This window comes from Dinoponera quadriceps, unplaced genomic scaffold, assembly GCF_001313825.1.
Source record: "Dinoponera quadriceps isolate SergipeBrazil2010 unplaced genomic scaffold, ASM131382v1 scaffold696, whole genome shotgun sequence".
In the NCBI taxonomy this organism is placed as follows: Eukaryota; Metazoa; Arthropoda; class Insecta; order Hymenoptera; family Formicidae; genus Dinoponera; species Dinoponera quadriceps.
This window is the reverse complement of record NW_014554799.1, coordinates 487195-504496: the sequence shown is the minus strand read 5'-3', so window position 1 is coordinate 504496 and position 17302 is coordinate 487195. Positions and strand designations below refer to the sequence as shown.

At 46.0% G+C, this 17302-nt stretch overlaps 1 protein-coding gene across 3 annotated transcripts in view; it reads left to right on the top strand.

Annotated features, from left to right (window-relative positions):
• LOC106742020 (cytosolic endo-beta-N-acetylglucosaminidase) overlaps positions 1-17096 on the top strand; it is a 24814-nt gene extending 7718 nt beyond the window's left edge. For all 3 annotated transcript variants that reach the window (XM_014614593.1, XM_014614594.1, XM_014614592.1), the window contains one exon: positions 16994-17096. In XM_014614593.1, the coding sequence (XP_014470079.1) occupies positions 16994-17079 (86 nt within the window). In that variant the 3' untranslated portion in view covers positions 17080-17096. The remainder of the gene's footprint in view (positions 1-16993) is intronic.
• Positions 17097-17302: the final 206 nt, after the last annotated feature.

Genomic DNA, 17302 nt, shown 5'->3' with positions numbered 1-17302 from the left:
CCCCCCCCCCCCCCGCCGATATCTCCGCTATCGTGACGTGAAAGTAAAACGTGTTCGATCGCACGCGTGCATGCGTGTTCGAGTCTTTTTCTACGTCTCGACGATGTCAGTCGGCCGTTGTCAGGTCTGACTAACGATCGTCGACGGAGAGGAGAGGGACGGAGAAGCAAAAAGGTTAAGAGAAGTGGTAGAAGGGAAACACGCACACCTGTTTCGCGGGCACGATCGTTTTCGGCGAGTTGACCCGCACGATCGCGGCCTTCGTCGCGGATCAGACCGCGCGGACATCGTATTTTGCGTCGTATTTTTCATCGTCGCGTAAAATTATACGAGCTCCCTCCATCTCCTCCTCCCCCCCCCCTCGGTGTCCTTGAGTCATTTGAGATTTATGCCGGCTTAAAATGCTGCTCGTAGCAGCGACAACAGAAGTAGTAGTACACGGAAAAAAGAATGAGCTCCCCCACAGCTAAAAACTGGCGGTCCATACAATACAACTGAAAGGAGGAGGGTTTAACTACCAGACTTAGTTGTGGGAGCTAATTCTTTTTTCTTACGAATATAGTCATAAAAATTAGCTCTCACGGTTGAAAACTAGATTCTGGTAACTAAACAAACGAAACTGCTAACTAAATTTTAGTCGTGTTACGTGGATAATGAATTTTTAGCTTTGAAAACTCATTCTTTTCTTTCCGTGCTATTCTTTTATTTTTTTCGTGTAGCAGTAATAATAATAGTAGTCTCTGCCGATCAAAATTCAACGGAGGCCGCGAATGCACGCGTACGGTAAAATACGATTCAGTGCCAACGAGGTCCAGCACGTCGCTCACGAGGAATAGTTTCGTGGCGGAATTGCGCGAGAGAACTAGAAAATATTTCGCATTAAACGCAACGTGAACATTCGGGATATTTTCCGAATAATATTTCCGTCGTTATTTATTTCCCGTCGAACTTGGATCGCAATTTATGCGTGATTTTTTTCACGCAGTATTAGTTGCGATATTCGGCGCCTGCTGAGCGCGTATTTGCAATATTAAAAAATCGCGATCGCGCTTTAAAAAGAAGCGCTTCGCGCTGCGGCCGCAATTATTTTTCCGCTCCATTATATCGCCCGCCAGGGTGGCCGGTCGCGGCACGGTAAATGACGTTTTTCAATTAAAAACATCGCGCGTCATTGCGGCCGCGCGAAACGCGCGCGGGAGCATCGACGAATCAAAGCGAGCTGACGAACGGCGGAATTAATTTTCAACCGCGGCCGGTCGATCGAGCACGCCACGCTGCCGGCACTTCCTGCTGCATTCCTGCGCGAAGTCTCGGCAGGCAGCAGGACCTCGTCATTCGCGCGAAAGTAAAACGAGGCCCGGTGCCCGGCAAGAGCGCCATTATTACGGTCGTAACCCGATTTATCGTCACCGCCGGCCCGATATCGCGCGGCGGTAAACTCCGACCGACGTCGGTGTGATTGCGACTTTAAAGACGGTCGTTTAGTTAAACGTACAAGTGACCAGCCGATAGCCCTCCACGACATGGAGCGATCATGGTCTCAATGGAGAACCTCAAATTGTCGTCCGAGTTGTCGCCTCCATTTTGTCGTTTAAATTCGCCGCGAAAGCGCATTCTTCATTCAAAGGACACGCGTGACGCCTCCGTTGCGCGTCATATCCCAGAAAGGAGAGGCCGCGCACTTTATGTCGTTTATTTCGAAGTCAACAGGGTGAACCGGTCGGGGAGAAAATGAAAAGAACGCAATAAATTTACAGGAGAGGAAGTTCATGGCTGTAGCGAAATATATTCGAAATGAAGGGGTTTATTTGGACATCAACGAGTCGCGAAATCGGATGCTTCATCATCGGAGAACTGCCGAGTCATTTCGTTTATTTGGGACTTACCATGATTTTATTTGAAATTATGGAAAAGAGGAATCATTAACCTTGGCGTACGAAAGTTTTCCCGAATCCGGGTTTTGATACGCTTCTTTGACGTTCTTAAAGATAGTTTGCGTCTACTTAGATGGCTTTTAAACTAATGAAAACTTACTTTGACAATACTGACATTTATTAACTTCTCTCAGTGTCGGGCCAAAGAATTTCGACTCGGGATTCTTAATCGGAAGAGTTCCAAGCGCGTCTCGTCGAAGTCCCGGACTTCACTCTCCGCGCGTTTGACGAATAACCCGGCGGAAACTGTGATCAATGACGGTTCGTTGCTTCCCGAAGGAAGGGAGACGCGTGCGCGCGGCGGAGGAGGAAGGGGAGGACCGTCGTTGTTATTTCCGCGCGTGGCGCGAAATCCATTGCCGAGCGCTGCGAGCCGCGAGCTTTCTTCCCGTAGGTCGATAAATAAATATGAATTATTTACGAGGGATGAAACGACCGTGACGTTTCCGCCGATTATTCCGCGATTATTCGTGCGCCGTTCTACGAAAAAAGAAAAGAAAAGAAGAAGAAGAAGAGAGAGAGAGAGAGAGAAAGAGAATTATTCACGCTGTATTACGCCGCACGTTATTTCTACCGGCGGCACGTTGTACCTTTCGGTCAACTACCGATATTTCTTCTTCCTCATCGCCTTGCCTAATAGCTCGCCCAGCACTTCTTAAACGCTCCGGGCGAGTCGGTTGCGCAAACGAAACAGTTTTGTCCGTGTCTCTTAATTTATCATTGAAGTCGTACACAGCCGAAGAGAGGCTCTTGCGGCTTCGAGCCGGATATACCGTTAATTTAATGCCGACTTGTCTTCCTCTCGGATTTTTATTAGAACCATTAAGATTGCGTTATTCATACATAATTAGATTGGAGTAGAGCAAGTATCGTTTCCTCTACTCCAATAATCATACTAATCTTGGGTATCTTGGGGGCATATTTGATTCCGGTGAAGTCTGCAATGCGACGGAATTTATATCGATGGCGACATAAATACTCGCGCATCCCGTCTTTTTCGATGTAATTTGTCAAACTCGAACTTTCGAGTTGAAAACTCCTTTTTCCGCGTTCGAAGAGCCGAAGTTTCGAATATAACTTCTAGCCTTATCCGCGAGGGGACCGTCTGAAAAAGAACGGAGCATGCGGCTCGCTTTTCGCGTCTGTCCGTCTCCTTGACGTTAATGCGAAAACCCAGCGAGATCCGTTGCACCGTGAGCGCCATAGATCGCGGATTTCTCAAACGGACACAACACCGGTGTGCCCGTGGAAAAGGTCAGATTATTTCATCTTCTAGGAATGCCTGGTCGCGGAACAATCCCCCGTCGTGTGCGGCGCGTGATTTCTACGCGCGTTCGCTCGCTCGTTCGTTCATTCTCTCGCTCTGTCGGATTTCCCACAGCTTGCGTTTTCTAACTTTCCTCCGCCTAGCTGGCCGCGTAAGGTCAATTCGCAAAAAGAAAGAGAGAAAAAAAACAAGAGAAATGGACAATCGCGCAACTTTCGCCGGTCGCAACCGTCATCCACGCGGCGCATCGCGATGATTACGCGGAAACTCGTGCTCGTCTGTGAAAAACGCGCTTCAGGACGCAACGTCCGCGCTCATTTCGCGCTGATTTACTTCGGCAGAGACGGAGAAAACTTGATTGCACCTCGCGACTCGCGTGCTTCGCCTGTTAATGCATATATTTATCGGGGAAACGTAAGAAGAGACGCGACAAGAGGAGGACGCGGGGAACGCCAAGTGGATGAATGCGTGTTAATGACATGCGCATAACAAAAGTAAGATAAATGATACTTCCGAGTGTTCGTTAGAAACGAGATTCCAACATTTGAATATATTATTAACAGCAGAAATAACGAGTGTTGCGAGAAGCACGTTACGAATGCGAATTGAGGAGAGATTTGCCTCTCGTTCGTGAACATTAAGCGATTTAACAATACGTTGCCTTCGAAAGGCAGAAGACGGATAGATAAACAGGTGGATAGATGAGATCTCTGCCTCGGGGAGGACCAAGCGAGAGCGTCGACGTGTTTGATCGAACGACCTCCTCGAGCACGGTCGTCGATCGGGACGATCATGACAGAGTCGGATCTGGCGATCGAGGTGAGCCGAACGCCGAAAACTTTCTCTCCGTGGCATGTACATCGCGTGCATATTGTATATAAAATGCAAGTAGGCAAGATGCGGAGAAATTGATTTTACAATGATACCCGCGGCGCGTTTCCGCACGCGTTCTTTTACGAGTGGTATCTCCGGGTCGGAAACAAATATTTTATTTATAAGAATCAAACCTTGGTTCAGAAAATCTAACCTTGGTTTTTATAATCAGAACTTGTTTGCCCATATCCAAACAAGAATTTTGTTGATTCAACTAAGTGGGATCCTCAATGTATACATAAATTTATGAAAGGTACTTAAAAACAAGTGACTTTTACTTGAATGCAGTATGTATTTTTCTATGCGTGTAGGTCCGAAAGGAGATCCAGAGGTCGAGACGAAAATAAGAAAATAATTTCACTCAAATTTTTTTTCTGTCCATAATTAGCCTCTTTTTCTAAAATTAGTCTCTTTCTCGACGTCGCTTTTGCTTTCGAATTGAACAAGGTTGACGAGGAAATTCGTAGATCGCCGAGATTAATTTATTCTGTTATTTATTCAATTTGGCAACAGCCCGTGCGCGTATCTCTCGAAGATCCGCGATACACTCGTGAGCGAAAGCTATCGTCGTGGAAGTTGTTTTTTTCTCGCACAAGATCGCGATGAAAGTCTTAATAAAAATCGCGGAAGACGTGTCGGCCGAATTTGTTTTCTTTTTTGTTTTCTTTGCAGCGTAGGATACCGCAGGCGACGTTCGCTTTTATTAATTGCAATAGCCGGGAGATATCCGGCTATCCGATCGGAACGGAAAGAAAAAAAAAGTAATTTCTCGGCGCATTATTGCGGCCCGTAATTGACGATATCGCCACATGAGCTTTTCGGCGGATGGGGAAAGAGTTGTCCCGATTTAGCAGCGGCTTCCCTCGCGTTCGATACTCACGTAATTACGCGGCCGATTACGCCGACGCACGGATAATTGTCGTTCGCAAAAGAGGAAGAACGTATCAACCTAATCGCTCACTGTCGCTTTCTACAATGTACATCGCCGTCGCGAAAGGGACACACCGCGAATTCAATGCTAATGGCAGACGTGAATCATATGTAATAACAGTAATATGACGCGTGCTTATTTCGCTCGGACCTCGGACGAGCGACTTTCCGATGTCTCCCGGCTACTTGATTCCAATTATTCTCTTCCCCTTCTCTTTCCCTCTCTCTCCCCTAATAGCACTATCTTGTATATACACAGAAAGAAATTAGTACCAATTCAAGACTCATATTCAAGACTCATATTCTCACATATTTTATCTTCATATAAGATTGTATTCTTGCTTATGTATAAGAATATAAGTCTTGAATTTTAACACTAATTTTGTTTCCCGCGTACGTACGTATTATTTCCTTTTTCTTCCTCCCTTTTCTTATCATTCTTTCTTTCTTGCCTTTTTTCTTCCTCTTTTGCGTTTTCTAATATTTCTTTTCCTTTTCTGTTTTTTTTCGTATCTTTCCTACGATAATTCATCAATTGAAATCAATGTTCTTAGAGAACTTGTTCTAGAATGGCCAGTAAACGCCCTTATGTATTCTTTCGAGTTACTCTCGCGTCAGGTGGATTCTTTCCGCTACTTCATGAATAAAGTCATCGTCGAAAATAAAATATCCGGTCGCTCGTATACGCAACGTTCGCGAATCGCGTTTAAAAAGGAAAGTCCATCAGAGATGGACGCACGGCGGGGAAAAGAAGAAAGGGGTCGGATCGTCGTCCGATGAGACGATCAGTCGCGTTCGATCGCGCCGCTCTCATCTCGACACCTGGCCGCGATTAGTTCGCGAAAAATAACGCGGCCTAATCGCCACTTTCGCCGCGCTCGCAATTAGGATTCCATCCGCGTATGCCATCTCCGTCGAATCGGACAAATGGACCGTTTCCGATTTGCGAGGACGTCAGCGGTTCCCGGGTTGTGTCTCGGCTTCTCTCATCTCGCGCATTTCTCCGATGCCGTTTTAGAAAGGCGGGAGAGAAACCTCGGGAACACAGCCGCAGCAACAGCTTGTACCTTCATCTCGCGCCGCCGTGATCAGTGGCGTGCTGTGCTTGTCGAGTTTGCGCGGTTTCAGCGCGTGTCGAATGTTCGGCCGACAATTCGGCCTCCCCGGGGAGAACGCGAGGCCCGATCGCGGAAAGCCCGCGTTCTTATCCTCCGAGCGACGCTGTAATTCTCGTCTACCTCACCGCGACAGATCCTTTTTTTCCACGGCGTTCCGAGAGCGCTTTAAAGCGTGTCGAATGCCCGCCGCCTGTCGCAGCCGAGAGCCCAGGTGAAGGCGAGAGAAAGCCGATCTTTAGCTCCCTAATGGCGTTACGATGTCCGTATTGTGCGTGAAAATCTCGATTTTTCTCCGATTTTTCTTACGTTTCGGAAACACTTTGATGTATGTATATGTGATCAGTCACAAAAAGGTTGCAGCACTCGCTTTTTTGATGAGTTTCGCAACGCATCTCGTATCCGATAGGAAGATGTGTCTCCTCTCCTGAGAATTATTTTAAAAACATTCTCGCTTACTGGACACGGCAAAATAATTTTGCTGTTGCGGCAAAATGTTGTTGCCACAGCAACAAAATTTAGCTGGTACAACCAAATTATTTTGCTGTGCACATATCAAGCAAACGGCAATTAATACTCTTAAGAAATCTTTTTGCTGTCCAAACAAATTTTTGTTTGTTACCATAGTAACTGACAAATTTGCTGTGCCAGCAAAAAGTTTGTTTCTATGTTACAATGAAACACACCATTAAAGATTACAACACACATCACAATTTCATTTATTATACCGGTATGGTTCAGCATTACAAAATTTTGCAGTAATTCTTACCACAATCTTTTCTCCGTGAACGAGGAGCGAACGGCGAATGTGCAATGGGAATATGTATATATTCGCGTCTCGAACACGCACGAACTTTCTTTGATAAACCACTGTGCGAGCAAATCGGTCCGAAACGTTCTACTCTGATTCGTTATGGCATTCATATTTTCCATATTGCAACAAGGAAAGCTTGCATTCGCTGTTCGTTCCTTCTTCGTTCGCTCAGTTTATACCCGACTTAGGGACACTTCGTCGACGACTTGCGTGCGAATAAATTTGCGCGTTCACTCGGAACGCGATGTCCCTTTAATCAACCCGGCAATCGTCGCTTGGCGATTAGCGTCAACGAGGATGGACACGCGAGGACGAACGAACGAGAGAGAGAGAGAGAGAGAAAAAGAAAAAAAAGAAGAAGAGAAGAAAAAGCGCCACGTAATTATTTGTTTGTGTTGCACGGTCGCACGATAAGACCGCGAATCTTTGCTCGATGTTATGTCTGTTTAGCCGGCTGTAATCATATAGCATTATCCAAATTGAAACCGATGGCACCGACGATGACACGGGTGACAGATAAATGATCCGTCGCGCGTTTATTGTCATTACCGCCGATAGGCCGGCATTAGAAAGTCGGAAGTGGCCGCGGGATTAGGCCGGACGGCGATTTTATTAGCCGCGCGAGCGCTCGTCGTCGTTGGCATTCCGAGCTGACATAATTTGAATTGCGTTTCGCTCTGACGCAAGCGCATTCTTCGCGAAAATTAGTTTCGTCGGTATGCATCGGGGAATCCTGTTTGCAACGTGCTCGCGCGTATCGCGATACGCGATACATCGCGCGATGCACATGAGCACGTACACGCACGTGAAGAGAAGTAATTACACAGGCGGCGAGAAGCAACGCGCGTTGCTTACACGTTGCGTCGAAAAGCCGCGTGCAAGCTCGCTCTCTCTCTCTTTCTCTCTCGTGGCTTCGAATGCTCGCTCAAGGATAATTTACAGACTTGAGTTTAACGCCCGCGGAATCCTCCTCGCGGCACGCGCGCTATCGCCTATGATGTATCTACGTGGCCCTGAAACCTCCTTCCCGCCGATGCAGCATCATCCCCGCTAGTGAATTTCAACTCGGGGCTGAAAGTGAGACACGTACCGGAGGAGTAAAGAGACTGGAATGCCGGCGGCACACACGCAAAGTATACGCAAATCTTCCACCACGGGAAAGAATTTAACACGTTTTCTCGGTCCTTGTGATACGGATCCTTCTTTGGGAGAATTCTGTCCCGTAAGAATTCTGCATTTTCTCAGCGAAGAGCTGATTAAAAAACGAAATTTTATATCAACCCAATACAAGAGGTCAAGACGGGATCAAGTATAAGATCTTTCTCTGTTCCTGAAAGTTTTAGTATTATCGCGGTTTGACGAATCTTCAGACTCTCGATTCCTCTCTGCAATGGAGACTCAGGTAAATACAGGAACAAGTCGGATATGAAGTCTTTTCTTCACTCTTAGAAACTTGAGGATTATTGCGGTTTGAAGAATTCAGGTTCTCGATTCTTCTTCTTCTGTCACAAAGGGAACGGCAAACACGAGAGAGAGAGAGAGTCGTGTATCACGAATCCCGCGTGCGTTAACGGTCTTCGTACGGCACTGTATACGGCAAGCTCTTACCGTATGTAGTACGTAGTTACATAGAGGTAATGGCCGGGCACGGTGCGCGGCACACGCAGACAGGAGCACGTTTCAACGTACACCTGTGCGAGGAGGATACCGTAAAGAGGCGCGCACGATTAACTCTTCAGTGTGTCGGACCGCGTCCGACTACTACGCGCGGCTTTTTGCCGCTCGATGTGTTCCCTTCGCATTGTGGAAAATTAGCATACGCGTTGAAAGAACACGGTCCTCGAGTGATACTCTTTCAGTTCGCGCGTATCGCATCCCGCTTCTCCGAAAGAACACGGGAAATAATAATACGCTTCGTTCCATTTCTTTTTTACTGTAACTTTTACACCAGCCGGAAAAGTGAAAGCTGGAAGCGCTCGAAGCTAACTGCGTTCTTCGCGGTTCTTCGACGAGTTATCTGTCTATATACGTTCCTCGTACTTAAGTACATAAGTAATCGCTTCCTTTAGATCATCAGCTAATAGGAACATGGCCGTCAGTTCCACTTAAACCTTGCAGTTTTATTTATCTTCTGCTCTCCGTGTTCCAGCGATTATAAAGAGACGGGCGAGTGCATCCTTCAAGCGTGTAAATGATCTAACTTTGTCTGGACGGGTAAATACGTAAGATATTGGGGTTGATGCAAAAATTCGTTCCGCTTCTTAATCGATTCGTTGCTTCGAAATTCCAGAATTTCTACGAGAGCGGGATCGCGCGGCTACCGGAAAGATGGCATCGATAACGCATACTTAGAGAGTCGATCCATTATATTTTAAAATAAATAAACGTTTCATGTATATTTTGAAGCAGAACGAACTTTTGCATCAACCCGATAGAAATCAAATTCGGAGAAATCTGACGAAACTTCAGAGCGCAACAGTATTCGCTTGTTCCGCACAGCGAAAAGGTTTGTTCAGACAAAAAAAGATTCGTTAAAAGTTATCGTTGTTATTTGCTGAACATATAGAGAGCAAAGTAATTTGATTATCCCAACTAAATCTTATCGTTGTCGGCTTTTCTACAACAGCAAAATGATTTCTTTCCGCGTACCAGGAAAATATTCCTCATTGAAGATAAGTAATTACTTGAAAGAAGAAAAATCAACTGAAGAATCGCCTTCTTTTCGCGGTAGAGTGATATTTTTCTCCGTGTGCTCGAAGCGTTATCCTGTTTTCGAGGTTGAGAAGTACTCGCTCTCGCGGAGAGCGCGCGAGAAGGCGTCGTGCGATGCACACGAAAGCTCGCGTGTATGCACCAGTGCCTCTCGAGGCGAGAAGATATGCTCTATCTGGAAGGGTACGTTCTGCGTCTGGTGCGTTCGCTGTGCGAAGAAAACTTATTAGCTAGGTGCCGCGGTAAAAAGCGGAAGGAGAAGAAGAAAGAGCGACGGACGTCTTGAAGTTCGCGTAACGAGCGGGATGTAAGGTTCGAGAAAAACGCGAATCCTCTTCGTCTCGAAATCGTCCGTCTCGATTGCGCTCGCGATTGTCATCGCGTCGTGTGCGAATAAATCGCGCGCGAGGTGTTGCAGAATTTCTTCGAGCGAGACACTCTCTCTCTCTCTCTTGTCGTCCGGGCTCTCGACCGAGCGATAGACGCGTCGTCCTGTCCGCGATGTTGAAATATATCCCGTCCGTTCCGAAAACGAAGACGAAGCGAAACGCCACGGGCGCGGGTCTGACTACAGAGCTGACAGCTTCGCGAGGAAAATGAGGATTACACACGCGACGCGCAGGATGCACGCTTCTTTTTGCCCACAACATTGCTCGTCGTGTTTACTTCGCGGAAAAAATAAAAGAAAGAAACAACAAGAGACGAGCTCGCGCCTTCCATTTCGCCGGCGCTTTTATTGCATTCGTGCACGGCTCGTCGCGCCTCCCCCCCTCCCCCTTTCATTATTGTACTTCTCCCGTAGTGCGCCGCTATGTTAACGCCGACGGAATTCGTAATAAAAGAGCAGTTTTCGACTGGCGGACCCGCGGCTAACCCGCAGCCCGTACTTGGCAAATTATGGTTCGCGCGAACTGCACGAATAACTGCATTTTAATACCGCACTTCGGGGTTAAGGAACCATGAGAAGGAGTAAGGGAGAAAGGAGAGCGAGCAGGAGGATACGTTATTAGCTGATTGCAGGGAAATTAACGTTTCTGCACATTCCGCCGGCGAGATGCGTGTGATTTTACATATTTACCTTTCCTCCCCGGTGTATCTTCCCCGGATCGTGAATCAATCACCTTAGGTACTACATCAGTTTGTCAATTGATATAAGCATGTTTCGTATTGCATACATAAAATATAACCAAACAGAGAGGGGGAGAAAGAGTGAGAGGGAGAAAGAGAGAGAGAGGGAGAGAGCATAGCTAACCGATCTTAGCTGCTCATGCTAATAACTTCAACTAGTAAAGTTGTAGCAAATGCATTTTACCTCCAATAGTCAACTTTCAGCAATGACAGCAGAGTTCGAGCTAATGAGATTCAGCTGTTATTACTAAATCATCTCTCTGAGTATAATGACTGCTCGCGTTAAAACGAGGATGTGAAGACGAGGAGGAACAAAAAAAAAGAGAAAATCGGTCGGTCGCGCGGTAGATCACTCCGACGATACAAATCCGTAATGAAGCGCGACAAGGGGCAAGAAGTAATATCGCGGCTGCGTGGAACTGCGTTGGGCAACGAAGTGGTAAAGAAGCGGGCGAGTGCTGTGAGAAATGCGGTGTGTGGTAAGGAGAAGGAGGGAAGTCGCGATTCCGGAGGTTAGGATCACGGTGGGAATTCTTTCCGCGGCCTGTAATTCATCAAAGGCGTCGAAGTGGTCGGCGCCTTCGCATTTCCTCTTCCCGTCCCGCATTGTATTTGAAGAGTTGAAATTTCTCAGCGTGTCGAAGCGCTGATGAGAATGTCATGTCGCGGTTTCGCAACGTTACAGCACTTTTTTGTCTTTAGTAACGAATAACGATGTTTTAAACTTGATGTCGTGGCTGTTGTGTAATTTTTTCGCGAGAGAGACCAGGCATCAAGGCGAGAAACGCAATCGTGAAATAATTACACGTGGAATTTAAAATTAGACAGCTCTGACATAACGGTGTTACACTTGGTTGCAAAACAGTTTGCACACAATGAAGTTGGGAGAGCAAACTGTCACGATTGAGAGTCATTACCGACCGGCTTGCCGAAGGGTGTGAAAATAAATTTGCTCGAGATAACGTGACTACGTATTAACACATTCGAGGATTTCCTGGATTTAACTGTATTTAAATATTGTGTTCGAAGTATTGGACAGCCATTTTTGTGTGGTAAGAGTTTGAAATGAAAGCCAAGAAGTCTTTCTCGAAGTGACAATATATGAGACATCTACAACCGCAGTGGAGAATTCAGGAAAACCGCAAGTATCCTTATTATATTCTTATCTACCAGATAAGAATGTAATAAAGGATCATTATTTACACGGTGTACTGTTACTTCGGATTCCGCCATAGCCGATCTTTATGCAAGCCTGTTTTGGCAGTGGTTCGCAATTTTCATCATTGGATACGCTCCCACATTGAAAAAAGAATTTCTGCTACAATTTCTGCTTTTTCTTCAATCTACCATATTTATTTTCAAGGCGGATAAGAAACCGAGAAAATTCGCGGAAAAATGAGAAAGAAACCAGGTTTTTCTAGACTAAATTGTTCTATGTTTATTTATATGTGTGTATCTCGCGTGCGCGGCTTGATAAATGAAAAAGCGGAACGCGAACGGGCGGCTGCAGGTGAGAAAAAGAGAAACACCTGTGGTAAATGCGAGCGTACACACGCGCCAGAAGCGAGAAGGAGAGGCGTGTGTAGGACGGCGAATGAGCGTGGAAGGCAGGCGCAAGAAGAGAAGCGAGACGGGAGTGAGCGTTGCCGCGCCGAGAACATTCCAGCCGAGCGTTTGTAAACCGCAGAAAACAAATAAATTTAGGCACGCCGCGATTTGCGCGTACACCGTGCGCGCGTTCACAGGCGCGCCGCGACTTTCCCGACGCGCCCGCTTTCGGAAAAGATCTCGCGATCGGTCGGCAAAAAATCCGCTCGCTCTGCGGCATATCATCGAGTGTGTGCGCGAGAATGAAAGAACGGAAAACTCGCGATGGAAAAGGAAAACAAAATCTGTCTCTCTCTCTCTCTTAAGGGTATACAGAAACATATATATTGCATTCAAATAAATATTATATAATAATATACACTTGTTTCAAGTATTTCATAAGTTTATATATCCGCAATTTTATATTGTAAGTTCATCATAAGCATCAAATTTATTCACAATATATTCTGAATCCTAGCAAGTTTAGTACTTCAATCAAAAATATTAAATTAAAGCAGGCTTCCTTATTCAAATGTAACCGAATTTAACTTTTCTTCGATAAGATTTATAATGTTCTTGAAAGGAAGATAAATTCTTCTTTTGAGTAAATGATAAATAAACTCCTCTGAAATTTCCGATGAGTATATTTTACGACTATTATCAAGAAAATATTCTTTAATGAAGATAACTTAAAAAATGGAAGGTAAACTGAACAATCGTTTTTCTTAGCAGTAGTATGATATTCTTCTCTGCGTGTGTATATATACATATGCATACCTTTACTTCTTTCATTTTTTTCTGCCTTTATTATTAACTTGTACTATAATACCACAACAATAATGTCCTTAGAGGAAATTTCTCAGGATGCTGATGAAAACTTCTATAATAAAGCTCTTAAAGGCCCGTTGAGTCTCTTCGTTTGCTTATGCCCGAGAAGGAGCGGTCTCTCTTAACATTTCGATAACAAAGTATCTAATCTATCTATCTATCTCCCTCGCGGTAAAAGTGCGCGACGCTCTTGCGCGCTCATATCCGATCATTCCGCCCGGCATTCCTGCCGTTGGAAGCGATCCCTCGGAAATGCGATTTAATTTCCATACGAGTGCGCGCAACCTTCGCGCGAATACGCATTTTCCGCGAACGAAGGCGCGCTCGCTCGCTCGTTCGCGAGGTGATCGATCTCTCGCGTGGTCAATTTCGCGAATTCCGGCGCGCGGTGAAGAAATCGCGAGGAGAAGAGGGATAAAGAGAAAGAGAGAGAGAGAGAGAAGGAAAGAGGCGAAGGAGGAAAAGCGGGCGAGCGAGAAGAGGAAGCTGAACGCCGCGGATAGGAAGCACGTACTCGGCGGGAACGGCCAGAGAGAAAGAGAAAGAGAGAGGAAGAGAAAGACGCAGGAGCGCAGGTAGGAGCACAGGCGGGCAGGCAGGCGGGCGTACCTGCAATCTACCTGTGCTCCTCGACGCGCGACTCCAGTCACCGATCGAACGCTCGACAGATCGGTCGCGCACGGCCTGTACATTTCTCAGCCGATCTCGCGATCTGCGCGAGCGCGGAAGAGCGAGTCCGCCCGGCGCGGACCATGTGCACCCGATGAACCAGCGGTAACAACGAGACGACACCCGGCGTAACGATCGTCCCGATCGCGATTCATCACTCGGCGCGCGTATCGCGGTTTCTCGATCGAGATACGCACTGAGTACGGAGCGAACTCGTGCCTCAGCGAGACGTGGATTTTTCTCGTGTGATTCCCGGGGGAGAGGCAGATCTCGTGCGGAGCGCGCGCGAGGGTCGAAGGGTGGTTCCGAGTGCGGCGCAGTCTCCTCCGAGGGGTGAGTTGAGAAAATCCAACGATTGACCATAGGGAAATAATCATAATTTACCCACCGCTCTTCCCCGATACATCATTTCCCGCATGGGTTTCTCTTTACTTCCAGTGTCTCTTGCCTCTTTCCTCCCCCCCGCGTTTTACATCATCGCGCGCGAGGGATTAAGCTCTCTCGGTGTGGAGCTCAATTTTCCGTATCTCGAGCATGCAAAATTGAAGCCGGCGAAATTATAGCTGTATCGCAAGCCGCCTGTCTCTCGCCAGTTGCGAAAAGAGGTAGAAAGCGGGGAGACGCTGAGCGAAGCCGGGAGGAAAAGCATTGCTCGCGCAAAAGGCAGTGCCGGCCGGAGAGCCGCGCTCTCGACGTAATAATGATCTCCGTCCGGAGAGCTCTCTCGAAACGCCGCGAGTGCGGAGGCCTCGCGGGCCGTTGTAAGAGAGCCGTTACGTATGTTTATTCACGAGCACGAGAGGCGACGGACTCGCCGGCTGGAGACGTTTTAAGGGGCGCTGCGATTAATTCGAGATTACCGCCCGGCCGGCGTAATTCCACGAGATTCCGCAAAGCTGCATCTCCTGCCGCTTCATCTATCCTTTCTCTCTCTCTCTCTCTCGTTCCTGGGAAAGAGAAAATATTATTTTCACCACCTCCTCTCTTCCCCCTGCAAGTTCTCGCATTGCTGCGCTTTGAAATTATTATTCGCGGACGTTAATCTCGAGATAGTGGAACGACGACGTGAAAAATTACGTAATCGCTTTGTTTGCGAAATGTACACACCGAAAGAGAGATTATAGTTACTTTAGGCCTCACAATTATACCCTTTCTGTGGTTTGAATCCCGAAGATAGTAGCAGCAATATACGCGTAAGGTTATTGTCGCTGATACTGTAGCAATACTTACTAGAAATATGATTCTCCTGACAATAATGATTTCATTATGATGATTATAGTTACGAATACCAAATATTTTCCTTTCAGTGCGCGATTTCTGCATTTCGGATCGTTGATTCGAGTAATTTTCGCTAAGGAAATATGTTGTATCGGACACTTTTATTTTCGCGTATTTATCACGTTTCCTCATCATGTTTTTGGCGATCGTGCATTAATTAGTTACGTCGATTCTCGAAACGTGACCCACAATGGGTCGACGGCCGGGAACTGGGAATTCTTATGCTGCAGTTCTATGCAAATTTATGAATAACTCGTAAAATTGTAACTTATTGAGTATTCGTAAGAATCTGACTTCCAGTTTTACGTATACTGCGATTTTGTACCACGGTAATGGAAAATTATAGTTATTTTCGGCACCAAACATACATTTTAACCATTCTATCATTTGAAAGTTGTGCGTAAAGATCATCGACTTATTTGTAGGTTTAGGTGTTTCGATTATTTTAAACATGAAATATATATATATATATACACATATATATATGTACAAACTATATTAAGTTTTATGTCTAATTTTAAGATTTTTTATTTATATTTTTTTACAATTATTAAGAGATTTTTCCTGACATTTATATGACTTAAAGATAGCTTCTTGTTGGCTGTAAGATTTACAAGAGATCGTAGATGTTCACGAACGACCACACGTCTTACGATACGCGCATAGAATTACAGTTGCAGTCATAAATTTTTATGAGAAGTAGTACCGGTCCTACGAGAATATGTTGCGAGTCTTACGATTTTGTTTAGTATTCCGGCATTAATTTCAGATAGGAAATCCATCCCGGACGGACTTCCCCCACGCGCCACCATTGATAAATTCTTTGCCGGTTAATCGATGAATTTTACAACGACGTTCCACAAACGAATCCGGCCGTGACGATCTGGAAACCGGATTCGTCGATTTAGTACGCGGCGACTTGCACGATACCCCATAACGACTCGAGATACAGCGAGATTATCCGCTCGTTGTTTCTTTTTCCGCTTTTTTTTTCTTACCCTTTTTGTGTCTCCTCGCGTCACCCGATATCTTCTTCCGTGCGCGCTCGCGCGAGAATCCCGCGAGTCTCTCGAGTTTCCCTCCCGTGCCGCGGCTCATCAACGGACGGGTGATTGTCGCGGACGGTTTCATGGCACCCGACCGTCGTAATGCGGTGTCATAGCGCGTTTCTCGCGCACTCACCGCGAGAACAGAAGCGGTACCGCTCAATTGAGTCGCGGTCCAATTAAAATCACGACTGCGATATCAATCGTGGCGAAAAAAGTTCGACGCGACGCGACTCGTTTCCCGTGCAATTTTGCGGACTCTCTTGTGGACGCATTCGTGATCGCGGACGAATAACGGCGTGAAAAAATTCATCCTATCCTGCCCCAGTTGTAAGTTGACTTGATTCAATGATTTCCTTTCTCAATATCATTGAAGTTTGCGAATAGCGCGGAAAAAAGAATACAGACGAGGGAGAATGTGAAATTATTTATTGATTTATTCGTTGAATTAACGAGAATAAGATCTTTTGGTGTGCAGGATGAAGGACGAAGGAATTATATACAAGATTAATTCTAATATATATTGAGAGAAGAAATATCTCAAAAAATCGAGAAAAGATATTCGGTGGGTGCTAATAACATATTTACTTAAGTCTAAATTTTTTTATTTAAATATAATAAACAATTTCCTCCATGAAGAACAATGGATTTAAGAAAATATATGTTTCCTCGCTTTATATATAATTGTTAATAATTAAGTATCGTCCGATGATATTCGATATAAAGTATATCAGACAAACGAACTACTCCAGATTATTCCCGACTGCGTGATTCTCTTCCTTGTGAAACAGCAATGGCGTTTACGTTTCCAGGTAACGATCCCGAGTACATCGCCAGCCAGGTCAGCGATTACCACATCGACGAGCCAATAAGCGATTCTCCGCCGTGGCAGCAGTAATCCGGAGATAGTTCGTGAGCCAGTTATCAGCGATTACAATCGATTCATAGTGCCCAACGAAGACAACGATTACATTCCTACGTGACCACATCTTGCGATACCGATCCCTGCGAGTTCGAAGGACTCGTCGAAGGCGACTCGATTGAATCTTGACCCGTGTATTCACACATTAGCGTCGCACATGAGCAAGAAAAAAATCCGCCAACTCGCGACGTGAGCAAAA